At 41.7% G+C, this 27,350-nt stretch overlaps 1 protein-coding gene across 3 annotated transcripts; it reads right to left on the reverse strand.

Moving 5' to 3' along the window:
• Nucleotides 1-220: 220 nt before the first annotated feature.
• Nucleotides 221-26,820, reverse strand: PTER (phosphotriesterase related). Of its 3 annotated transcripts, none has more exons than XM_080974500.1 (5): nucleotides 26,665-26,820; nucleotides 12,899-13,347; nucleotides 12,092-12,357; nucleotides 6,725-6,865; nucleotides 221-2,644 (listed from the first exon to the last, which is right to left on the reverse strand). In XM_080974500.1, exons 2-5 carry the CDS (start codon nucleotides 13,328-13,330, stop codon nucleotides 2,434-2,436), a joined length of 1,050 nt encoding a protein of 349 aa, XP_080830626.1. In that variant the 5' UTR covers nucleotides 13,331-13,347; nucleotides 26,665-26,820; the 3' UTR covers nucleotides 221-2,433. The 3 variants fall into 3 exon arrangements, with proteins under 3 accessions (XP_080830626.1, XP_080830627.1, XP_080830625.1); XM_080974501.1 differs by having other exon boundaries at nucleotides 26,661-26,803; XM_080974499.1 differs by lacking the exon at nucleotides 26,665-26,820 and adding an exon at nucleotides 15,039-15,088.
• Nucleotides 26,821-27,350: the final 530 nt, after the last annotated feature.

Below are 27,350 nucleotides of genomic sequence, written 5' to 3' on the forward strand. Positions count from 1 at the left end.
TGTTTCAAGCAAGACAAAAGTCATGAAGGAGCAGATTCACCTATGCAGGGGGCTATTCCCCCCCACCCCCTGGAGAGGAGCTTCCATTGCAACTCTGGATGCAGTAGAGAGTGCTGCTTTTTTTGGAAATGCAGAATAATGTTTCCACTACACATGTGCAATCCCTTTTTCTATGCAGTTCACTCAAATGTGGCCTATAACTAGACATGCACAGCCAATATGAAATAGTACAAGAAATTTATTGCCACAGGATATCAAGTGCTATGCACGCTTGGAAATATAATAAATGACATTAGATCACCAGACTGTCATTTCAAACAGATATAACACTTTCTTTAGCAAAACCAGCATTTTTCTTTGATTAGAACCACAGAAACAATAAAAGGCAAACTTCTCTTTTAAATCATATCTTGACAAACTGATTTGTAAATTATAAGCTTTGTTACATTAGTTCGTTATTGTTATTACATATTTTGATTTTGGGCATTGTCTCCACAATAATTTGTGACACAAGCATTTCTAAAAGTGGAATCTTGCTCAACCGCTTTGTTTATAAAATACATCATAAATGTTGGAGGGGAGGGGTTAGAAGAAAAACAAAAGTTTGGATCACCTGAGTCCATGGACCAATAGCTGATGCAGAAATGAGCACATTTAAACCTGTTGAAATCAAAGCAAGGACACCTCATTCTGTGTGCCTGTGGCTGCTGATTTTCAGTGAGATTGAAGTGCATTCAATTGAGGCTAGTGTGTATTGGAGGCTTTTAAATGCTTTTATTCACCCTGATATGGTTTTGCAATCCAGCCCTTAAAATGCTATTTAAAGATATTCTCAATATGTAATTATACATTGTGAACATTTTTAAATTTTGAACATTATTTTGTAAAAACTAATCATTAAATAAAGAGCATATGGATACTTAGTAGGAGCATCAGTATTAGGAAAAAAATCATTTTGGAGGGAGGTAATTTTAGCCAAAAATAACCCTAGGCACACCTACTTGGGAGTATGTGCCATTAAACTAAGTGGATAAAGATTGTGCTTTTAAGTGGAAATCCTGAAACCACAAGCGCTTTACCTGGGAGTAAATCCTGAATGTCTGAATACACATACAGAGAAAATTCCTAAAGTAATACAGCCATTACATCATCTTCAAAAGACCCACATTTTAAAAAAATGCAACCTCTATATTTTCTTGGCGCCCCAGTCATATTTTTTTTTGCTTTATTTTTAAATTTCAATTCAAAGTAGCATTCACACAAAAAATTAAAAGGGAAGGTCAAAGGAGGCACAGGGGTTAAAGTGTTTTGACCATAAATATCAGGAATACAAATATACTGGGCAGCTAACTTTGATGTATGTTTCATCGAAAGCTGACAAAAGTATTGTATTTCTGCTTCTACTCATGGTTCCTCCCTTCTCTATAGCAGCTCTCCTGCAGATCAGTGACACTAAGACAGGGATGGGGAACCTGTACCAAGCCTTATATTATGAGGACTCCACTCCCAGCGACCCCAGTTAGCATCTAGCCAGTGGTCAGGAAAGATGGGCATTGCAGTCCAGCATCTGGAGGGTAACAGATTCCCCACTCCTATTTTCAAGTGTCACCTGACACATCAGAGTGAAGTTGAAAATAAAAAAACGAGGAATTTCCTGTGCCTGTGCAGAAGTGCCTTAGGCATGCAGCTGGGGTTTACAGGATCCCAGCTAGGATTATGTGTAAATGTTCCAGCAATGGTGCTTGAGTCCAACTCCAGAATGAGTCCGCAGAAGCCATCATAATTACCGTATTTTTTGCTCTATAAGACTCACTTTTTCCCTCCTAAAGAGTAAGGGGAAATGTGTGTGCGTCTTATGGAGCGAATGCAGGCTGCGCAGCTATCCCAGAAGCCAGAACAGCAAGAGGGATTGCTGCTTTCACTGCGCAGTGATCCCTCTTGCTGTTCTGGCTTCTGAGATTCAGAATATTTTTTTTCTTGTTTTCCTCCTCCAAAAACTAGGTGCGTCTTGTGGTCTGGTGCGTCTTACAGAGCAAAAAATACGGTACTCCATCAGTCTAGGCCCTTGCACAGCATGATGCTGTTCTCAAGGCTGTTGTGAGTATCCGCTAAAAGCACTGCATGAAGGCATCCCAGCAGCTTTAAGCAGTTTTATGGTGATTTTAGAAATAGTATGTGGAACAGAGCTATACAGTTCTACCATACTTGCCAAGCAAATACTTATTACAGATAAAAATTGCCCTTTAGCGAAGCTGTTTAACTGCCCCTACTCCCTGTATCTGAAGGGACCTGGACACAAACAGTAGGTATACTATGGCTTATCCTACTCTTAAGACGCCAGATTTGTAGGACTTTAGTTTTCTTCAAAGAATTTAGGTTTCAAATTTCCAGTTTCACAGAAGGTAATCTAGCCACAGCAATACTTAGAACTCCCTACTCGAAAGTCAACCATCGTCTGGGATTTCCTACCAATAGCTTATCAATCTTTTCTTGCGATATGCCTCTGATTAACATTTTTGGTACTATGTTTTCAAGTATGTGAGAATATCCATGACCCCCATATTTCTTCAACCTATTTTTTGTGTGCACGTCATGAGCAAGCAAAACTCTGTCTTCACAGCCTTCATCAATCAACATCCGAACCCTGCAAAAATACAGACAATACACATCTGTCAATGTTATAGTTCATATTAATCTGATAGTAATGCAGAAATAATTATCAGGTACAGACTCACACTATTTTAAATTAAATGACCTAGTCTTGTGTGTTTTAAAAGAAATGTAACAAACTAACATTTCCCTCCTTCCTGAGGAGGAACAGTTTGGAAACTTTTGCTTCTGTTTTTGCTTATCTGCTGTTTGTCATATCATTTGGACCAACAACTGCGATCAGTTTCAAATAAGCAGTCTTCAACCGAACATTACTGAAAGTGGCTTGTCTGAAACTTACCACAGTTTAAGATGGGCTACAGGTCTGGGGTCCAAGGGACATGGCAGATGACATGGCAAGCTGTAGATAATCAAAAGTGGAAGTAGTAGCTTCTGAACTCCTCGTCCTGGTTCCATGGGAGGAGGAACAGGGAGACTGCACAATCCCGAGGCTTGCTGTGGCTTGTCCCTGCTAGTTGAGCTAAACTATAGTTTAGCATGATATGCAAACACAGCTGCTATGCCTATAAATTGGCTGAAAACGATACTCGCCCAACACTTTGGTAATTGCCTGCCTCGGCACCAGCTATTGGCAGAGTTGTTGTGACATAATGGAATATTTATCCAAGTTATAGAATGCTTTCAAATAATGCAGCTTCTGTGAGGGAAGTGAAAAATCAGTTTGGCTGGGAAACATCTAGACAAAAGGAGAAGTATGCATTTGAGGCCTGGCAGCTGAATGGGGAGGGAAGTTGTCTAACAGCTAGGAAAACTGAAGATGAAATGCAATGCAACACAGACAGCCACCACCCACCTCCTGAAAATCCTACAATGCCTGTGAATGAAGGCTGAGGTTTGGCGATTCCATGCACAAGATACCAGCAAACAGAACTCTGCACACTCTCAATGCATGAAATCTATAAAGAATAGGCATCCAAGAGTATTCTGTCTTAGATCTGACTACATAAACCTATGACCAAATACAGGTGTGATGAAGCAACAAGACCTAGTCAGCCAAGGGCTTATTCACATGAGAAAGTTTGCTTCCTGAAATCCTGTGTATGAGATGACAGAGCTGGATCTCTCTTATTAGCACCGCGCTTTGAATGTTCTACTAGCAAAACAGGTGTAATTCAGAAATACTGATGGGACAGCACAGTCCAGAGAGCAGAATTCTGTAGTTGGACATGGGTGGTTTTGGGATACTCAGTTATTCGTTATTATGAACACTGTAATCATAGTGGAATGAATCAAGATTATCTGATCACAAGCATTAAGAGTTGCCTATGTTGCTGTGAGGCTGAGCTTTACATGATCGCTGCAGCCACATCTGAGCTAATAAGCAGCAATATATTATTATGAATGCAGTCTTACGAGCGCATAATCACTTCACCCACCTCAAACATCCTTGAATTGACAGATTAATAAATAAGCAAGCCAGCAATGATTTTAAAAGAAAACAACTTTCTTTCCACATAATTGCTCTCCAAACTCACCATAACATAACTATACTTTTGAATATTTCAGTAATAATTTCCAATAATAAAATGTTGAGAAGTTATCGTAAGACACTCCCCCCCCCCAAAAAAAATCTCTATACAGTCCTATGCTGTCTCAAGGGACATATTTAAAGATGCACATGCAAATCTGGATATTTACAAATCTTTTATTCAGCGTTAGTGGAACTGAACATGAGTGAAGCCTGAAAAATACCTTTCCCTCTCCCGTGTTTATACAACCAGACACAGAGGTCAGCTTGATTTGTATGACTATGATGAATACAAGTCAAACATGAGCTGACTATGAATTAATGGTAGCCTGCCAGTTTTCCTAGCATGCTCACCAACAATAAACTGAATGCACAAAAAGAAGTTTAATGGCATCTCTAGCATAAATGCGCAAATCGTTCTGGGTGAAAGGCAATCTTGTCTCCCTATAAAAACCTACTGCTACTTTTGTTCAATGCCAGTTTCGGGAAGGAATTATGAGGGAATTGTCATGGTGAGGTGTATTGTGAACTGTTGCCACAATCAATAGCAAAAGCATTACTGATAATAATAGCCTTTCTACCTGCATAACTTCCAGTCGTATCTGTCCAAGGAGCACTTTCATTCATCACAAAATTGGCTCCAGATTAGTCAAGAAGCAGAGGTTTTAGGAGCAACTTCACAGTGTGTTAATTTAACTCGGTATAGGGCAGGTTGACGGAGTAGCTGAAACAAAGTTCAGTTTTACCTAGCTTAACTTATTTTCTAATGAGAGCGGCAGGATTTTAAGCAATGTGTTATTATTCTGTGATGCGCAATCATGCTTTTTTAGCAGCGTCCCCATACACATAAGAGCTAAAAAGAAGAAGCTGGTTTGTATTGACAACCAAATAGTAAGTAATATGTGTCAACAGCCAGAGTGTCAGTATTTCTTTTGTGTTGAAACTTCTGTGGAAACGTTTGTTCTTGTCCCATCTTGATTCGCTTTGCTTTTTGTAACGTTGTGAATTTAGTATTGATAGGTAAGCATAGGGGAGGGGAACAGACTTCCTACATTAAGAAGGTCTACTGCAGATGTACGAATCCCGTTTTCTAACCCTGGTTAGCAGATCAGGAGGCGGCTGCAGGACTGCACATTCCCTCTGCTTCTGCACTCATTTTGCCTGCACTTCCATGTACAGCCTTAAGCAGGACTCAGGATTGTGACTGTGGTCACCTTAACCATGATTAAAGCTCACTCATCATAAGCAAGTTTTGAAGCTGCTTTGCTAACTATAGTTAAGGAAGATCTTGATTAGCGTTAACCAGGCATAGGCAAACTCGGCCCTCCAGATGTTTTGGGACTACAACTCCCATCATCCCTAGCTAACAGGACCAGTGGTCAGGAATGATGGGAGTTGTAGTCCCAAAACATCTGGAGGGCCAAGTTTGCCTATGCCTGGCGTTAACCCTTAACCATGAAGTCAAAATGGAAGCTTAAGAGAGTCACAACCTCTGTTACAATGCTGGCTGTGCCAATTTCTTATCAAACAGGGTATATCTTCTGGATGAACCCTTCCCCTATAGATGCTTTCTCCCCATATATTGTCTCCTGTTGGGGCTGGACTTCTGGTCTCAGAAGTTTGAATTCCCCCTTTATGCCACAGCTGTGCTTTAATAATAAATAATAATAATAATTTTTTTATTTATACCCCGCCCTCCCCAGCCAAGACTGGGCTCAGGGCGGCTAACAACCAATAATAAAAACAAGTTGATTAAAATACAATTTAAAAGATTAAAATACAACACTAAAACATTAGGGTGCACTCTCTTCATAGGAGGAGAAAGGAAAAAGAAAGAGGGGGAGGGAATCAAACTGATTCTAAGCCAATGGCCAGGTGGAACAACTCTGTCTTACAGGCCCTGTGGAAAGAGATCAGATCCTGCAGGGCCCTGGTCTCAAGAGACAGAGCATTCCACCAGGCCGGAGCCAGTGTTGAGAAGGCCCTGGCTCTGGTTGAGGCTAATCTAACTTCCTTAGGGCCCGGGACCTCTAGGGTGTTGCTATATATGGACCTTAAGGTCCTCCGTAGGGCATACCAGGAGAGGCGGTCCCATAGGTATGAGGGTCCTAGGCCGTGAAGGGCTTTAAAGGTCAAAACCAGCACCTTAAATCTGACCCTGTACTCCACAGGGAGCCAATGCAGCTGGAAAAGCACTGGGTGAATATTTAAATGGCTCTATCACTGCTACAGGATATTGAAATTACAGAACATAAATATTGTGCTGCTGTAACACCTGGTTTGGTCTATGGTGAAAGATCTCAGGGAAAGAGAAGGATAAATTTTAATGCAAAAGCAATGGGGACGGGCTCTCCACTTCTTATTTCTTAACCATGCTTAGTGATTGTGTATTATGTCTGCCCTGGACCTTTGTGATTTAAGACGTTAAACTAAATAGAATAGCTATACATGGAAGGCAGGCACATTGAAATGCCATGCTAGTGCAACTTACACACAGGTTCAGTTTGTGGTACTTTCAAAACCCGGACACTAACAACATTGCTATCTCCAGCAGAAGTTTCCATGTCTGTACATTGCAATACATACCTTAAAATTCTTTCATTGTCACTTGGCATATCAATATCAGGATTCATTTGGTACAAAATGAATTCTGTCCCAAAGAGGTCGTACTCTAAGTAGCATCCAAGCTCAGCAAACTCCAACAGTTTCTTCTCATCAAATATAGTCCTGTACAAATCACAGTATACACTATAAACTTGCTCAATGCAATTCTCTCTCATAGCTGATTTGAATCATTTAACCTCATTTGACAATAGCCTTCAAACACAGCAAATATTCATTCATAACAGATTCATTCATTAGAAGTCAGCTTCACAGCACAATCCAGCATATACAGGGTGAGTCTTTTAAAAGAGGGCTTGTGGAACATGTGTACTCTATATCCACTGGGCCTCTTTTAAAGGACTCACCCTGTATGTCTGCTCTGATGCAAGTCCCGTTGAGTTCAATGGGATTTACTCCCAGGTAAATAGAATTGCAGCCTCCATTACATAACTGCAGAGTTTCTGACCCCAGATATTCTTACAAATATTTTTTTTTTGACACATACAGGTTTCAACAGAGTAGCTAGTCATCATAGTTTGATTTCTTACTTATTTTTTACTCTTCAGCAACATTTATGGTGTAAAGTCAATTAGCAAAGAAATTGTAAACACTTCTTAAAATAAAATTAATTTCTTGAACTTTCTCCCCATATTCCTATTTTATGTTTGTTCAGAGTATTTCCAGTCTCGTCACCACCATAACATTTTGCTGATAAAACTTTTTTTTAAGGATTCATATACATAACCAATAGGTCTCAGGTAGAATTACAACCTTGTTTAATTTGTCACCAAGCCTTGAAATTTGAAAACATTTCAAGCTACAACATATTTATCCTTATAACTATCAAAACAGTGGACTGTATTAAATTACATTTTATCTTTCCATTTTGTGAACTATTGGAAGGGATAGACTTTGTTGTGGAATTCTATGTCAATATGTTTAAAAACAAAAATGGAGAGAGACAAAATGTACAGTCTCTCAAACAAGAAGCAGAGTCTATCAGTAGTATTCAACTAAGCTAAAATTAATCTACAGGACTAAGTTAGGTCCATTAATTTGGTTGGCCACTGTCAGAACAGGATAGTGGACTAAATGGGCCACTGGCCTGATCCAGCAATCTCTTCTTATGCAATCACAGTGTGTCTGCTCTGAGTAAAACTTAGCTGAATGCCACACAATATCTCTAAGTTAAAAATAGCAACCTATAACCTGCCTTTAATGATTTTTCGTTCAGGAATAAGAACACACCCCAAATCCTCTACTATATATATTGTTGTTTGTTGTTTGTTCACTGTGAATTTGGACAGCTCTTACCCAAATTTTGCATGATCAAGGAGCAGTTTTTAGTCAATATTTGAATCCAGCTGGATGCCATTTTGAATCAAGGTGGATTGAATCTTTCAAAACTGCACTGATTCTCCCCTCCCCCTTAGAATTCCTTGGCAACCTTGGGGAGGAAGTTGCTAATAAATTTTAAATATATTCCAGACCTAATTCCAGAGACTAGTTTGGTCTTCTTCAAGACATTAAAAAAAAAAAAGTGGTGGCATTTCTAAAGGTTTGTGGGCAAGTGAAGTTTCACATAGCCTGCATTGCTAGCAATAGTCCAGATTCAGAAAGCTTGTTAAAAAGAACATATGCACACCCCAGCTTTCCAGTTGTGGTTATTTTTAACCTAAGGTGATAAAAGCAATCAGTATCTCCATAAAATAAGCAGATACCTCCTAACAAACCTAGAAACAAAGCTATTTATATTTCATTGGGGAAAAGCCATACAATTAATATTTTATATTTAAACATGTTTAATAAATAATTATGTATTTCAACTCATGCTTTTCTTTAATTATTTGTGAACAAAGTTGTCCACCAATTAATAAAGGTGGACTACTGCAGATCACCGAGGACAGATATTGCCTCATTTGCATTTTCCTTCAGTTTCCCTGTCTGAAATTTATCTTTAAATTCTTCTGATACATCTACACCAAGAAGTCAGAAGGAGGTTTCTCCACCTAAGGAAACCCCCTTTGAAAAATGGGGGGTACATTTCTAACGTATGGTAGTTATATTTTGTTTCCTGTCCTTCTGGTTAATGAAACCTTGAGGTGATGTCAAGAAGTACACACACACACACACACACACACACACACACACAGTGGTACCTCGGGTTAAGTACTTAATTCGTTCCGGAGGTCTGTTCTTAACCTGAAACTGTTCTTAACCTGAAGCACCACTTTAGCTAATGGGGCCTCCTGCTGCCGCCGCGCTGCTGGAGCACGATTTCTGTTCTCATCCTGAAGCAAAGTTCTTAACCCGAGGTACTATTTCTGGGTTAGCGGAGTCTGTAACCTGAAGCGTATGTAACCTGAAGCGTATGTAATCCGAGGTACCACTGTATATATATTACCAATAATTTACTGCGTACATTTGGCATAAATGTTGGCAACGGACAGAGTGGAAACAAGGAGGGTTTGCCCTTTGCCCTCCATGAAGTGTTGGATGGGGGGTGTTGTCAAACTATTTGCATTCTTCTACCCTTTCTCCTTCTCTTGCCTGACTACCCAAAAATACTGTATGGGTGAAACTCAAAAGAATCATTCTCACCTACATTACCTTGGTGCTCCTTCTGCTTAATGCCACAAAGCCATTAACATTTAATTCGGTTGCATCATAGTCTGTCGCTATGGAAATGACTGATGTCACAAATTCAATATTGTGACTTAACAGCAGGATTAAGTAGAAGGAACAGATGGAACAAGTGAGAGAAAGCTCTTGTTCAAACACAACTGGCACCAGCAGGACACTCATTATTGCCAACTGTAATTAATAATAAAAATCTTGTTTAAAAATAATAATAATCACAGTTTACACAGGACCAGAGATTCTTATCCAATGGACTTTCAAAGTAGTGTGCAAGTAGTATGGCTTTCATTTACAGCTCAACACTAGAAGCCAAAATTGCTATGTAAATGTACTTATACGCTGTAGTACCGTGGCAATATTTTGTATTATTATAATTTTAAAATCACGTTCATAGGAATATGCTTTTCTAGGTATAGGTGTGAATATATATTAAAAGAGTTGGGGAATTATTTAAATTAGGCCTGTCAATAGCAACCGGCATGGTTACCTGAAGCAATCAAGAATTAATTCTAGGCAATCAGACAAGAAAATAGTTGCAATCTGGAAGAGAATTTGTGTTTTATTTTTTTAAAAAAATCATTTAGGCTTCCGTTTTCTCATAAATGCCTAAGCATGAGTGGAAATGTAGGTAGTAACATACATTGTGTTTCATGTAAAGCACATTTAAATTATGCATGTATGATCAGGGAAAATTATTTTACATAGTGTGCTATAGAGCACTCACAGCAATTCAATGATAAGTCATATGATTACAAATAGCTTCCAGCCTTCAGCAATGCTAATCAATACATGGTCATCTGCCAACTAATCATCAACCACACAAGGTCATATAAATGTGGCTTAGCAGCACAGATCATGTTTTTTAACTGAAGGCGTGAAGCATCCACTACTTTGCTCTCCATGGACGTTCTGTGACTTTTGTTTACAGAGGTAGCAGTAACATCTTGCAGTTGTAGCAGGAGAGGATTCAAGCGATGTGATGTAGCTATTTAAGGATGTGTAGAATTGTTGCGGTTTGGGGGTTGTTGTTTTTGCAACATAGTCTGGAGAAAGCAGAAGATCCATTCTTATCCTGCAACAGATAACTCAGGGAAGAGAGCCAGGCTATTTAAAGCTATCTGATCTGCAGATACATAGTTCTCCAATGTGTCCATGCCAAGTGTTGCCACGTACTGGAGGGGAAGGCAGGTGGCCTTTATGCAGCAGGTTGAACCAGCTACCAGTTAGGAACACGGGAAGCTCTTCTTACACAGAATCAAACCTTTGGTGCGAAAAGCTCAGCACCGTCCATATCTGCAGTTCTCAAGCTTCTATTTGCGGACTATCTGAAAACTGCAGAGGGTCTTGGTGTACCACTTTATACGAGCTAGCTGGCAAAATGCAACCAATTCAAACGATAGGTGGCATTTACCTAAAACGACAGTTATATTCATGGACATTAAGTTAGTACCATTAAATAAATAGGTCTGTTCTGATAAAAACTTAGCAGAATACCCCATTTGAAGAACCTCTATTTGCACTAGAAAGAGAAAGGACAACACAGAAGTCCAAAGGGAGGAGCGTCACTGAATGTACGCCTGTGAATGTGAGGAGTTAGCAGTAAGTGTTGGGAGTGTGCAAAGCTGGGGGGGGGGGCAGCAGCAACTAAAGAGGTTTAAGAGCCAGACAGGGATTACCCAATGAAGTTGGAGAAGTGACAGTGATATGACATTGATGTTCTAATAAGTTTTGAAGGGGGTTGTGCAACTTGGGTTACCTTGGGTTACATATGCTTCAGGTTACATATGCTTCAGGTTACAGACGCCGCTAACCCAGAAATAGTACCTTGGGTTAAGAACTTTGCTTCAGGATGAGAACAGAAATAGTGCTCCAGCGGCGTGGCAGCAGCAGGAGGCCCCATTAGCTAAAGTGGTGCTTCAGGTTAAGAACAGTTTCAGGTTAAGAACGGACCTCTGGAACGAATTAAGTACTTAACCCGAGGTACCACTGTAGTTCAAACACTGTTATAAGTGTTGTATCTCAGCACAATATCTTAGTTATGGTGCTGAACGTTTCTCTGACATAAATGGGTCTTGATAAACGCAAAGCAGACTTTGAAAATGTGATGATTTATTTAGGTGCTCAAGGAGCGACTCCCCAACATGAACAGACACTCTTATTCTAATGAGCACTGAGATCTACAAACCATTTAGACTGCCGGCATTTTGGAATTAAAGATTTGTAGATGTCAGCAGGTCTAAGCAGTTTTGCACATACATGCCACTTTGACGATTGTCACCAACTTCACTAGAGTTTCAGTCTGGCAGTATGGTATGTATCTGCATTAAAGTATTCCCTGCAATTGCCATATTTTGAGTACTGCAAATGCTGGAACTGTTACAATGCTTGCTGTAATGAAGTATCAGAACACTGATAAAACCTGATTAGGTTCAACCTGCTGTGGGTTTCTTAAAAGTTCCACTGTCCAGAACAGGGGCAGTCAACCTTTTTATACCCACCGCCCACGAATGCATCTTTCTTGATGGTAAAATTTCCTTATCACCCACCAGTGCTCGATGGAAAGAGGATTCAGCTTGTGCCATAGAACCCCCTACCGCCCACCTAGAATCCTGAAACGCCCACTAGTGGGCAGTAGGAACCAGGTTGACAACCCCTGGTCTAGAAGCAGAAATATTTACAAACAATCCAACACCAGAGTGGCCCATTTACCTGTCCATGTGAGACATGACGGTTTTTGAGGTATCAGCTCCAGCTTCCTGCAAAATTCGAATGATCTGGAAAGGTGAATCACTATTCCTGCCAGGGTGGATGATGACAGGGCAGCCAAGCTGCGACTGAGCATGTGCTGTTGCTTGTAGTACTTTGTTTTCACTTTCTGTCAGAGGCCACGAGCAGCCAACTTCTCCTATGACCCCACACTTTATGTCGGTTCCATCAGCTCCATTGAGAATTTCATTAACTATAACCTCTGTCAGCTGTAGAAAATAAACATTCTTTTAAGTTAAAACTCTCTGTGCTGCATAGTATCAAAACTTAAGTAAAACAATGTCGTTCCTAATTTCAAGATTGCCATGGTCAGTATCTTTCGGCCTTCAAATGCCTGAGTGAGCGGGAATGTTTTTATATTTCTCCTGAAAGTCAATAGACACACCTCACCAAGGATGGCATTGAAAAATGGCAAACCATCACCAAAGGGTGTGGGCAACAGAAACTTAGCTCACACATGCATCCTAAGATACTGTGCATGAGATTGCAGGATGCACTGTGATAACAGCAGCAAACCCACTGGTTTTCAGTTCATTTTCTCATGGAAGGATCTTGCCTTGTCAAGAAAAGCTCTTCTACCATAGAGGTGAATTCCTCTGTATCCAACCCAGTGTATTATGCACACACACACACCTAATTCCCAATTTCAAGGCTTCCTATTTTAATTATGTTAAAGGCAAACAACATATCTTGAGGTATTCAGAGGTTGCCAATAAGAGCGCCCAACTTTCAGCACGTTTTGAGACCCACCTGCTCCACAGACATCGCTCGTGTTTCAGGAGAATGAGTGGCACCAACATAAAAGCCAGCACCAGCAATAATATGGACACCAGTTTCTTCTGCAAGCTGCTTTAGGGTCTTCATGTCTCTCCTTATCCCTGTGGTTGTATTTTCCACTATGGTCCCACCACCTGCAGCTTTGAACTGCAGCAGTTCTTCCTTCACAGCACTTGTTTCTTGATGCAGGAGGAGGTTCTCTTTGTGGCTGTAGGGATTCTGTTTCAGCCAAAACAAGTTCTTCATCTCAATGGATGTTTCAGAGAGTGCTTCTTGGCCAGAAGGAGGTAGGTAGTAACAGCAAGTGTAATCCATTGTCAAGTGCTCGTGGGTCATTGTGTAACCAAGCTGGCTAGGCTCAACAAGGCCCAAAACAGTCTGGACTTTACCCTTCAGCGAAGGCATCTTTAAAAAGGCGTATTCTAGGAAAATAGATAGAAAGATGTTAAAGACCCTTACACCAATTTTGCTCCATGCATCAAAGAGCAGACTAAACTAGTTTCGATGTGAGTTCCCTTCTTTTGGCTGAGAAGGGTGGTTTAGACCACAGTTTAGACCATTGGGTAGGGTTTATTTCGTAATCTTTGATTGTGGTGAGGGATTTTGTAAGGCCTTGGAGCAATATTTTGTATATTGTGGATACCATCCTCTTGCTGTGTCCCTCTGATGTCAGGAGAAGTTTTTCAAAGGTGGTCAGAGGCCTAGTAGTTGCTGCTGTTTTTACTGTTGGGTTATTAAGAAGGTGCGCTGTTGGTGATGGGTCAGCCAAGGTATTTGGATGTCCCCTAATTTGTCTTATATTTCTGGTGTTGGTATGGGTTTGCCATTTTTGATGTCTATGACAGCAGTGTCTCACACCAAATGTAACTGACCTATAGAAAGGACTCTATGAACTGAGAACAGAGATGTTGTATGAATGTCTATGAAAATCTTTCAATAAAAGAAATCCTTTAAAAAGAGAGAGAGCAGGCTACACAAAATGAACAAGGATACTTTAGAAGAAACTCAAGATTGGCTGGCATAGCTTGTCCTTCCATCTGAAGATACTTACTAAACATTCTTAAAAGAGTCATCCAATCTATGTAATGTAGTTATAATGCTGGCCAAATCTTTTTATCAGTGTACAAACTAATGCACACTGATGAGTCAAAGCAAAACTCAAGGCTTTTTGTGAGGACTTGTCACCAAAACTGGATGACAAGCCTTTTTGTTTTGCAGTCAGTTCAAACATTACTAAGTCTGTATATATGGACTTCCTCTCCCCACCCACCTCCAAGTCTGTAGCTTTATAGTCCCAAACACAGTTTCAGAATAGTTTGTCAGGCTTTGGGGTACTTTGGGGATAGTGAAGCACAAGCAAGACATCGGTACAGAGAATAGCTGATAAAATAAGTGAATCTAGGTAAGGCGAATTCCTTTTAAATTATTGCCTATACCTCTGTCCTGATACTGAAAGTACTTGCTGGCTGTTTCTGTGGTACAAGGGAGAGGAGAAAAATACGAAGCAATCTTAACATCTTCGCTCTTGCTAGAGCATGAAAACAACCAGTGTATAGTGCTGACCAGGAGGGGGGGTGTTTAGAAATCGTGAGGATGAAATACTGGCTTTTCTCCAGAATTTTAGTTACATTTTTCTTGCTTCGATTCAAAGCCCTATGGGAGGCTCACACTGAACTGCTATTGTACAATCAAGTGAACCACAAGTCCTTAAAGATTCAGTAAAGCCTAAGTAGTTGGCCTTGCAACAGTAGGACTACCCAAGTGGGAATGCAACCGCAAGAAAAGAGATTGGGAATACAGAAAAGGATGCCAGAGCATTAGAGACCTTGCATTTCTAAGTGAAGGGGGGAAAATACATCAATATGCCATTGTGTTAGGCAAGCTGTCATCAAGGATGAGAAAGAAAATCTGTGCAACTCAGAAAAAAAAAGAGATAGGAATAATTAAGGAGAGTATGAACTTACAGAGAGCCTTCAGTGCAGCAGACTTTTCCAAGACAGATGCTGTTGCTTTTCGGACACAACTGAGTTTTGGATACTAGTGCGTATCATGGAAGCACCATAAATTATGCAAAACAAATGTCTGTATGCAGATTTGTTGAACTTGCACAAACCTTTCTGACAGATGCGTATCAAGGCTTCCTTAGCACCAAAGGCGGATCTTCTTTTCATTAGAAATAAAACATATCACAGAATTAATAATGGATTTAAAGGAAAACATTATTGCAATTTATTCCAGAGTTCTAAAAAGTCAAGGGCTTAAATAATTAAATAAACAGCAACGTCCGTTCATTCAGTACTCCCTATCAACTGTTAATGTCATTGGCTTTCTCAGCCATAAGCCAAAAAAAGTTGGTAATTGCCTGGTTCTTTCACTTTGTCTCCCAAATATCATTTATCACTAAGAGCCTGATCCCACATGTTTAATTGTAAGTAGGTCCCACCAAGTGCCATGCAACTTATTCCTAAATACAGTGGTACCTCAGGTTAAGTACTTAATTCGTTCCAGAGGTCCGCACTTAACCTGAAACTGTTCTTAACCTGAAGCACCACTTTAGCTAATGGGGCTTCCCACTGCTGCCGTGCCGCCGGAGCACGATTTCTGTTCTCATCCTGAAGCAAAGTTCTTAACCTGAAGCACTATTTCTGGGTTAGCGGAGTCTGTAACCTGAAGCGTATGTAACCTGGGGTACCACTGTAATCAGAGTCGGACTGCAAGCCTAAGAATCAGCGCTGTATGCCAAGGAAATCTTTCCAAGCTGGTGAGACATTATGGTGGATCTGTTTAATGGAGCGCATTTATTAAGTGATACTGCTCCATTGCCAATTAACATTATTAAGTAAACCTTGAACGTACATTTCCTTACCATTTAAACAAAATGTAGTGTGGTTTAATTTGATTTTTAATACACAAAGTTTCTAAGCTTACTAGTAAAGCTCCTCCACAGTGGGCTACAACATTTAAACATCAAACCTTGCTGCTGCTGTCTGACTGTGTTCAGAGGCATGAGGTCTGCTCTTGCATACCCTCCACTTCTACTATTTATAATTAACTCCCAACTCTCACTTATTTTTAAGTTTACTTTCCACATTAACACTAAACATAGCTGACTGCCTAGCTCAATTCAGATCTGCCTGATGGTGGATGCAAAGGCTTGAGGATATCTAGTTATAAACTCCAGTCAGCCAAAATCATCAGTTATGAAACAAAATACATGTTTAATGATGTCCAGAGGATAAGACTAACTGGAGCATACATTATTGATTAAACAGAAGCCTTTCCTGTCTGCCTTTTAGCGCATAATACCATAAACATTGGTTTGTTACTGGTAAAAATCCCTCCAAGCAGATAGTCTGTGGTTCCCCTTCCCTCTGAGAATGCAACAGATAAGCTGGAGTCAAGAGGGCAAAGAGCCCAAGAGGCTCGTTTCTCCAGCAGGCCCATTTTTAGGGCTGCGGAGAAGCAAAGCATCAAATTGGCACCCTTCGATAGCGCCATAGGATGACCTACCCACAGTGTACCACTATAAATATAAAGCACCAGCAAATAAGCAAACGGAGTCCATGTCACCCAGCAGACAGTGAATGGTTCAGCTGTTTTCTGCGAAACCTCACCTCATGCAGAAAGAACACCTGCCAATTTGCCACTGCATTTATCTCTTGCATAGAATCATACAATACTGCATGGCTTATCTATGTCAGGGGGGGAAATGCTTTTCTTGGGAATGAAAGGGCAGATGTGCCTGTCCTCTTCTAAAGGAAAATATCACTGGAGGATAGAATGAAAAAGGGATTGGAGTCTTAATTGGAAGGGCTCTCAAAAGGTAAAGGTAAAGGTAAAGGGACACCTGACCATTAGGTCCAGTCGTGGCCGACTCTGGGGTTGCGGCACTCATCTCGCTTTATTGGCCGAGGGAGCCAGTGTACAGCTTCCGGGTCATGTGGCCAGCATGACTAAGCCGCTTCTGGCGAACCAGAGCAGCGCACAGAAACGCAGTTTACCTTCCTGCTGGAGCAGTACCTATTTATCTACTTGCACTCTGACGTGCTTTTGAACTGCTAGGTTGGCAGGATAGGAGACTGGGCAACGGGGATTCGAACTGCCGACCTTCTGATCAGCAAGCCCTAGGCTCTGTGGTTTAACCCACAGCGCCACCCGTGTCCCGTCTCAAAAGGTGCTCTAGTCCAAATCACTGCCAAGGAAGGGAATCTGTTGCTACACCATTCCTAATATGGGTAGCCTTCCAACCTCTGCTTTAAAATGTCTAACAAAGTAGAGTCTATCACCTTCTTCGGAGGCAATCTGTTCATTGCTGAACAGCGAACGCCACCAGAAAGTTCTTCCTAATGCCTGGTGGAAATTTCCTTTCTTGTAATTTGAACACACTTGTTTAGGCCCTATCCTCTGGAGCAACAGAAACAAATATTTGAAGATGGCTACTATTAATCAGCCCTTCTGTTGCTAAACATGCACACTCCTTCAACCCTTTCTCAAGGGATTTAAGCTTCTGTCTCCCTTGCAATATGTGGGTCAAAGTACTGATTTGTTTATTGAAGGTAAAGAAATATTGCTTTGCTAGCGCAGATTCCTGGGTCCAGGAGCAGACAGAAGTTAGGTCACAAACAGTGCTTACAATCAACAAGATTTCCAAGGGGATTTCTCTAGTGCAAAGCATTAAAAGCAAAATACATCTCCTGTACATTCTGATTAAATTTGAGCTGTCTGCCCTGGCTATTAATTGACTACTTTTGATGGGAGCTAACATTCTGTTAGAGCAGGCTGTAGTTCTGGTGAAAATTCAGTGATCCTACCCATGCTTACAGTCAAGGCAAAGAAGGAAAGAAAGGTTAATGTGATTGCATAACACAACTGGCTTTCGTCACTTAAAAGAGATGTTCTCATTTTTAAACAAACTGGGGAGTTAATTAGATTTAAACAATATGCTGAGCTCAACATAACTTATTCTGCATGGCTCCTTTTCATCTCTGATAAAACTACACAGCACAAAAACATTTTAACCACCAAGGTGTGTGTGTTTTTCATCTAGTTTTCTGTAACAATGAAGTCAACAGCTGCCCCACTATTTCGGTTTGGGAGATTCACAGTACTTCTAGCAACTGGTGGGCGCTTGTATGTCTTGAGTAAACAGCTTAACTCATGTGCAAGAACTTCCGCAATTTGCCTTGAGCACTGATTTCTGCCACTGGATCTCATCCTGCTTCAGAAGTCAAGTTTGCATCATTACATATGCACCGTTTCTCATATGTTGCACCATCTTTGTGGGTTGTTTACTTGCACATACTGTCAAATGCAAATATCAGTAGCTGAACATAACATATGAATCAGCCCAAGTGTGAAACCTCCACACACCCCCCTACATTCTGTAGTTCTGACTTGACCCAAAATTCCATTGAGCTTCCTATGGATTTTTCCTATAATTAAACACGTACACAGCAGATAAGGGATCAAAAAAACCTGACCCTAAGCCAATACTCACGTTCCTTTTTTGTCAAGAGAGTCATACTTGAACATGAGAAATTGTATGTGAGGTAACTTAAGAATACTGATGCAAGCACATCCAACTTCTTCTTGGCACAAAGCTTGATTGTGTACGTTACTGGAGAAAAATGTAGAAGCATAGATTTGGAAGGGAACAAAAGGACATATAATCCAAACTACTGCCCCCAAAGAATGATCCATTTGTTCTGACCAACCTGTCATAGATCAGTCTATTCCAGTGTTTTTTTAAACTCGATTGCACTGCAGACCACTCTTCTACAGTGTTTGAAATTAGCCGGACGTCAGGCACATTTTGCACCTGGCTATCAGCCACTTGCAACCACGTGAAGATGCCTAGGCACTAAGATGGCACCTGACATCACCACCACCTGGAGGTTCATGCCTGGGGAACACTGGATCTTGACTGTTTTCTCACACTAACGCCACAACCTGTAGATTTCTATCAGCTATATTTTATCTGCACAATCAGAAAGGATTTCAGGAACCAAAATGCTTTCTCTGTGCAGTCTCAGCAGGAGCAGTGAACAACATAACAGTGAATGGTTGTAGCTTGTATTCGCTTACCCCACTCCACTGCCCCGCTCACGGTTGTGAAGAATATTCATGTCACCATTAAGAAAAGGAGGTTGGAATAGGCTAATATATATGTGGACAGTCCCTGGATAAAGCAACCTTTTTTCTTTCAGTTCTCAAACTTCTTAACTTAGCTCAAGGTTGTCATCTGAACTAGCCAGACGTTTAACTGATAATCAACCGCAGCCTGTCCATCATTTGAAAAATAAAAGTCTTGCCTCAAAATGACAATTGCATATTCTGTTTTGGAAACTGCAACCTTGTTTTAAGGAGCCATTTGCTTCTGTATCTCAGTTTCTAACACTTCTCTTCTGGCTAGATAGTTCTTTGCAGATCACATTTTCTTATGTTCCAGCCGCCACATAGGAGGCTACTAAAAGATTTTGAAATTGAAGCTATATTCCTTTCTATTCCCACGAAGCTGCTCTAAATATGTAGGCCCTACATAGTTAGCAGCAAAGGAAGAAGAGAAGCTGGTATTCTTTGCTAGATTCATCCAACAAGACTAATTTGGCAAGTTAACACTCTGATCTAGAAAACCCCACAGACAGAATCAACCTGAAAGCACACCACAAACAATTGATCAGTCACCATAGTTTAACAATCAATTATAAATATAATCCAGAACCATGCCCACAGGCAAAACACTTAGGTGACAGTACTTTTTATTTTCAAACAGGGGTATTAATTTCCAATGAGATTAGAATAGTTCCTCAAATTATTATAGCAGCGCAAACATCTCTCTACCAAATAAGGTTTGTGCCAGTGTAGTAGTGTGAATATCAGCACCGAGTCATTATAATACTTTTGTAAGGAGTACACTCCCTAGGTTAATTTCCTATAGTAATCTCTTATTGCTGTACTATAATAATTGCACACACAGTCTCTGCAGTCATTTCAGCTTGGCAAGCGCATTTTAATGCTGTTAGTCCAGGCTCTCTATAGTGGCATATTAAAAATGCATTTTATTGTAAATGCGATGCAGAACAACAATGCTAAATCCAGATTGCTATGACCCAAAATGCTCAGTACAGGCATGTCCCAGTAGCTATTTGTTGCCTTCTATGGGGTGGAGAGATAATTGCAGCTTGCTCTTTTGGAAAGATGAGTTGTCCTCAATCCCGCCCCACCACCACCCCCGGTACTTTCACAGAGTTATTTACATAGTCGTGCAAAAAGCATGTCTATGCAAAGTATTGTATCTTGGTTTAGAACTGTTATTTCTTAGAGACAGCAGTAAATACTTTAATGGCAGGCATGGCGCTCTGTCACTGACATTTAATAAGACCTGCAAAAAACTGAAATGACTCGAAGAAATTTCACAGTGGAACTTTACTGTACATATCAGTATGTTAGGAAAGGTGTGAAAAGCAGTGAAATGCAAACTGCGGAATGGAAAAGTCATATTGCGAGAAATTGCTTAATTTTAAAATTGCTTCATTTTAAAATACTTTAAGTTCAAACAAAACAAGGACCTGCGAGCTCATGGAGACAGTATATTTTTTAAAAGTACCATGGGCAGCAGCTTAACTAGCAGAAGTACAACCCCACTAGCAAAATTCTGGAGCAATTGCATGATTATGGTTTCATCCTAATGGTGGGAGAGTGTTGCTGAAGGATAATACGCCCCCCCCCAATAAGTAAGACTATTTGCTGTTTTAGAGGCAAGCCAACAAAACACATGCTCCCCACTGCTGAGGTGATGTGGGACATTCGCTGTCAAATAAAATCTTTTTAAAACAATGTAAGGGATAGAGGAAGTATTGCTTAAGTCTAAACACCCACACCATTTTTTTAAAAAAAGAAAGCAAGCATGCAATAGAAGAGGTAAGTATTCATCCAGAAACCTGTTTTAATAAAACCCAAAATATCCTTTTTTTTTTTTAAAGGCCAACTTGCTCAGGTAGGGGGTGAGGGTGGGGAACAGAAACTGTGTCCCTTGTAAGATTAGGACTGCAACCCTATAGCTACTTGCCTGGGAGTAAGCCCCACTGAATTCAGTGAGATTTTCTTCTGTGCAGGCATATATAGGATGGTGCTGTCAATTAGAGCTCCTTACTTAATGCCACTATGTTTTCAAGCAGCAGCACCCCCACACTTATACACATTCCACTTGTGTGCAACCATGTTTAAGCAGGTCATCATTAGACAGACAGACAGACAGACAGACAGACAGGTGTTATTTCACTTGGGGCTGCTGCTTGGAAGTGAGCAAGGGAAGGCATACTGGGCTGCTCTGCAGTGAGGGAAGGCATGCCAGGCAGTGGCCTGAGCGAGGGAAGACTTGGGACAGGCTGAGCAGTGGCCCTGAGCAACTTTCAGACAGCAGCCCCGGCAGCAAGTGAGTTTCTCTCTCTCTTCTCCCTGCACACCATCCCTATTAAAGTGGGGTGCTCTCTACTTTACGTGATTTCACTTATGCTCACGGAGGTTCAGAAAGTAACCTCCGCATAAGTAGGGGGCTGCCTGTACTCCCATAGTTCTAGTTTCTCTGTCTCTCCTTAAAGCCAATCCAAATTTGCAGGCCTTCTCAGAACTCCCTGCTTCTTACTCCTGCCAGAACCGCACCATGACCAAACTACAAGCCTTGTCATGATGCCCAAAGCTGCAATTGGATGACATCAACAAGTCAAAGTTTGTGGTTTGTTGCTCCTGCCACAGCACAGCCAGGAGAAGGGAAGGGGGTAAAGTAGGAACTTTTGAGTGGCATGTGAATGAGCAAGATGCTCATCACATTAAACAAACCCAAATGGAGCCCCCGAAATGGGGTAAAGTCAACCTGTCAACACATTTATTCAACCAGCCAACAGACCTCCAAATAAAACTTCTGCAACTGTTAACATGCACAAATGAGATACAGGATCAAAAAATCTATTGATGGGTAAGACGAAGTTGTTACATTTATTTGGATGCAGATGTAGCTTGCATCTTTCTTGCTCTCAAGAGGAATTTTGCTACAGTTTCTGTAATAAACTTATTTGTATCAGAAAGAAAGGTTGGGGAAAACATAAAGTACACATATCCTTCTAGGATACAAAATGATTACTGGATCAAGCAATTCTTTCCAGAGATTTCTATAAAGGTTGCAAAACAACAACAACTATAAAGGTTGCAAAACAACAACATGGCTTGCTGTTTCTATTTATTCTGAGCCACAGGGACATAACCTTATCAGAGAGTTTCCCTAAATCCAAAGTCGTTCTAAGCAGAGGAAAGGCTGAAACCGAATGGTACAGAACCTGCAGAAAGTGCCAGGTTCAATTTCTTGCATCTCCAGGTAGGGTTGGGAAAGATTCCGATCTGAAAACCCAGAGAGCCATTGGAAATCAGAGTTAAAGGCATTGAGCTAGTTGGAAAATCAGTCTTCCTCATTATATGCAGCTTCCTATGTTCTCATCTCCCTTATAGTAAATTAAATAACTCCCTTTTTGCTGGGACTGCAAAAACAAGGGGGATATTGGTAGGATGTCCAGATACCAAAGACAGGACTCCTGCAACTCTAATAGTTGTAGACAAGAGGGTATTTTCAGCAGATAGACTAAGCTACAACTGAAATTCCTTCTTCTGCATCCTATTTGTTAGATTATATTTGGCTTGATTTAAGTCACAAGCTGTGCAATTCTGGAGTAATATTCAGCAGAAAGTAGGCTAAACATATCTACTCAAATGTAAGTCCCACTGAGTTCAAGGGAACTCAATCCTACAATCCTCCCAAGTTTTTGCAGGATTGCAGTGGAATGGCAGAAAGGACACCAGCTGCGAAGAGATATATCACATTTCACACTTTGTCATAAACTGAAACATTTCACTCTCTCAAACACTGCAGAGTTCCTTTTGACTGGGAAGAGAGACAATGAGTCCCAGATCTGGTTTAGCCAGAGTACTTGAAGGTTCTCTTTAGCAGGACTGCATCCATTTAACAACCAAATGAACCAGAAGTAGCAAAGAAATGGTAACACTCAGAGTGAAAATATATTTGGCTATAGAAATCAAGATGGCACAAATTTATTTCCTCCTAAGATAAGTTAGAAACTTTTCTCTGAATTCTTAGCCGGACTGAGATAGTACAATTTGAACAAACAATGAATTATTTGCTTGTGGTTTAATATTTAATTCCTGTAGGCAATACTATTTGGGACAGCATGTTAGGTTTCCAAACATGGAGTCATTTGAAAAAATTAAGAGCCAGCCAGAAGATCTGCACTGAATCAGATAATGAAACAAATTGATTCAGTTCCTTCAAATGGCTTCTTATTCCATTTTCCTCTCTAGCACAGCACTCATCCTGGATTTTTCTTCTCTAATGGACTTTGTGACCACTATTTTCTTCTTCCTAACTATGGTCAGAAGCGGTCAACTTTGTGTGCACTGCATTAGCCGCTAATTTTATGAGTTAATTCTAGTCACCTTTACAAAATGTAATTAAACATCTGACTGCCACTGTTGCCACCTCTAATTAAAACAGCAGAAGTGATTGTGACAATGGTGTCACTACGGAAAACAGTATGTCCATTAAATCTTCTAATGTAGGAAAGAGATTAATAATAACAATTGACATTTATATAGCCTGTTTAATACAACACCACTTGACAGGAAAACACAAAAGTCCAGATCACAGGTTTTGCTTCCACCATCCCTGAAGCATAGCCACATAGTGCAATCTTGTTTGTTTACTCAGAAGTAAGTCCCACACTGTGTTCAGTGGGGCTTGTTGAGGATTGCAGACTTAATCTCTTGAAAGCAGTGATCAGACAACAGCTTAGGGCAGAAAATCGAAAAGGATCACAAAAGCTGTAGGGAGAATCAAGGTGAAAGAAAAGGAACTGCCTGTTCCTGTTTGATCTGTTCCTTTGGAACACGTTGTACCTCTCCGTTTCTACATCCCATTCATGACTATCATCCCACCAGGTTTCAGGAATGCAAGTTCTTCTTGCTTGCTTCCCATTCTCTGTGCATTCGTGTAGAGACAACTGAAACAATGAAACATTCCTCCAAACACTGTTGCCTCTGTCCCCCTCTGATGGGAGTCCCTTGCCACAACCACATCTCTTCCTTCTCTGAGGAGTGACAAGAATCATTCTGCTCACTGCACCTTCCACAGCCACCTCTGTTATTGCTCCTCGGGCTGAGAATCAGGTGAGAGCATGGAATCAATTTTGCAAAGACACCATCTGTCCTGCACTGTGAGGAGGAAGAGAGGGAGGGAGGGAGGCACAGACGACATCAGGGCCAGCTCTTGTTGGGCTGCATACCACCACCCTGCCAACTTACTGGCTGGGGTCAGCAGATATTGCTAAGAGGCCCTTCAGCATTAGTTTTAGGATCTATGACAACATTAAACACTTTAGCATTATTATTATTAATTTTCTTCAGGCACACATTTGTGCACAGTATATTTTAATTACAGACTGTCCAACAAACCCAATATGTTTTGCTTCTGTCCTTCAGCTCTCATTGTTACTTCCCTCCTATTCTAGACGACAGGCACAGCAATCAACTGGTTCAAACTTCCCTCAAATTCTGGAGGTCTCAGGGCCTTTACAGACAAACATTTTTAGAATAACTTGCATGGAATACTCATGGGAAACATTAAAATGATGGTAATAATACTGGTTTTCCAGTTCCAACATAATGCTTTCCATAACATTATTCTAAGAGAAATTCTTCCCAAAGCACTCCCAGGAAAGACAGCATGACATCAGAACAGCTCTTAATCTTATGTCATAGGATATCGATTTTATGGGCCACGTTATCTATATACAAAAAGATGACAATGGTAGATATCTAGTCTAGTCAGGGCACCTGTTTTCCAATGTTATCCACAAGGGCAGCATTCAATCAAGGAGTCAAGGTTGTAGCTTTTCCATTTATCTGCACCTCCGACTCTCATGGTGGCTGAAACTGAAGAAGTGCTAGCTAGAACAGAAGCATTTGGTCCTGACGCAAAACCTGTTGTTGACATACGAGTACTTACAAAATCATTAATAATAGCAAGCAGCTTTGTTCATTACACTACCATTCATCTTCATGTGACTCAGAGTGTGTCCATAATTCAGCTACCAGATCTTGTATTCTGCGAAAACCCTGCCTATCCTACCAACGTCATCGCTTTCCAGGACAGAAAGGCAGTCATCTATTCCAGGCAAACCATGGGGCTATAGCCAGTGACAGCTAGTTTGTCAAATCCCAGCTATGTTCAACTGCAAGCATTACCCTAACTCATCATGTCCAGTAAACAGTCTGCTGCTCTGGACAATCCCAAAGCCTGAACAGATAATGGGGACAATGAAAGGCTGCTGTGGGTCTCAGCACTGGTTCCCGACATCACCTGCAGGGGCTGTGAAGCAGCAGATCTGCCCTGGCAGGGAAACCAGGAGCCTCAGCTGGCAAGAAAGTGGGGTGGCTGCAGCAGCCCCAGTGGCTTCCAAATGCCACTGGCAGGCAACACAACTGGGGGGAATAGCTGAGGCAGACGAGCATAAAAGGACTGAGTGAAAGGTGGAGGAAGAGAACCACACGAGTGGGCGGCATGCAAGAGAAAGCATGCAAGATGGTCCATGAAGAAAGAACGAGGACAGCCATAGGGAGAAAGGGAAGGACAGTAGAAATAAGTAGGTAGGGACAAAAACCTGGAGCTGGGTCTGCCTCCACCACTTGGGCACAACAATACTACTTACTTTCTTACTCCACTGTGAATTAGGTAAAGGGACCCCTGACCATTAGGTCCAGTCATGGCCGACTCTGGGGTTGCGGCACTCATCTTGCTTTATTGGCCGAGGGAGCCGGTATACAGCTTCCGGGTCATGTGGCCAGCATGACTAAGCCGCTTCTGGTGAACCAGAGCAGCGCACGGAAATGCTGTTTACCTTCGCCGCAGTGGTACCTATTTATCTACTTGCACTTTGACGTGCTTTCGAACTGCTAGGTTGGCAGGAGCAGGGACCGCTTGGCAAATAATCACTTATAGTCACCCACATTTCAATCACTACATTTTCATCAGTTGCATGCTTTAATTACTTTGGGGGGGGGGCAGGACTAGTAAAATGATAAAAGTTTACACTTTTACACACACACACACACCCCAATCCTGTTACAGTGGGTTACAGCATAAATTCTAATTAGTGCTTTTGAGGAACACACACAAAGCACTTTGATACAGTAATCCAGATTCTTACAATATCTTAACAGCAGTTTATGACGACTGCAGGTTCCTAACAAACTAACAAGAATCTCAGTGGTGACTGATTACAGAACTAGGGTCTGCAATTCCAGATTAGGTTTTAAAAGGAGGGGGAAAGTACGACCCAAAGTCCACCGCGATGAGAAAAGCCACGAAGAGATCCCTGCGCTCACCGCCACTAAGCTGGTGGCAATGAAAGGCCTCAACCCCGCAAATATATCCGAGGGGATTCAGGGACTAGTTGCCTGACGAAGAGAATCGAGCAGCGGGGCCGGGGACCCTTCAGCCGGGTTTCGCGCCCTTTTATTAAACCCTGGGCGGGGAGAGAGCCGAGTTCCTACCAAACAAAGCAGGCGAGACTGACAGAAGCGGCGCCCTAAACTTCCCGCCTTGCTAGCGCGGGTGGGGCTCGCAAGGCCCCTAAAAGAAACTTATTCTTCACTCCTTTTTCTCCAGGCTCACCCACCGTCCCAGGTCACTCTCTGCTGCTGCTGCTGCTGCCGTCGCCCTCGCAACTCCCCTCCCCGCAAGGAAGTGGACTTCACTCCGGAGCAAGAGGGCCCTGCTCGCCTCGCCGCGCCTCTCCGCCTCCTGAACTCCGCCCTTCTCCTGGGCCAACCAGGGCGGCTGCTGAGGCCCCAGGCCGGAGCCTGCCCGGGGAGGCGGTTCCCGCCTAAAGCTCAAGTTCCCTTCTGCTCGCCTCAGGACCTGTCAGAAAGCGGCGCGCGTGTAGGAAGGGAAACGCCAAGGCGGCCTGGGGGAAACCCCGGTTAAATCAGCAGGAAAGGGGCTTGGTTGCCTTGCAAACCACCCGATCTTATGCACGTTTACTGAGGGAGCCCGCAGCAGGGGAAGAGCTCCGTGCACCCTCTCACTATGTGAACAAGAAGGAAGCCACACTCGTTTCTCCCTCGCCATATGCGGCAGGTGCTACGACGTTCAGAGCATCCTGGTTCCTTCACGCGCAAGGAATTAGGCTTTGGACGTGTCACGGGCGCAAAAGGCAGCCGGCTTGTTCTTTTCCCCAATTCGAATCGAAGCTGCTTGTTAACTTGTTTTAGGATCCAAGCCCATTTCGCACAATTCTCTCCTCCCGTTGAAACTCCCCAAAGTTCCATCCCACATTATTGCTGCCAATTAGCTTGGAATCCG

Source organism: Podarcis pityusensis, assembly GCF_964106645.2.
Source record: "Podarcis pityusensis genome assembly, chromosome: 12".
Classification (NCBI taxonomy): Eukaryota; Metazoa; Chordata; class Lepidosauria; order Squamata; family Lacertidae; genus Podarcis; species Podarcis pityusensis.

Bases quoted from the DNA above. Each gene is read 5' to 3' on its own strand.
- PTER (XM_080974500.1), bottom strand. From the start codon at position 13,330: ATGCCTTCGCTGAAGGGTAAAGTCCAGACTGTTTTGGGCCTTGTTGAG. The intron at 6,866-12,091 runs GTAAATGGGCCA...TGATTTGTACAG, and splicing joins GTCATGTCTCACATGGACAG to GACTATATTTGATGAGAAGA. The intron at 2,645-6,724 runs GTATGTATTGCA...GTATTTTTGCAG, and splicing joins GACAATGAAAGAATTTTAAG to GGTTCGGATGTTGATTGATG.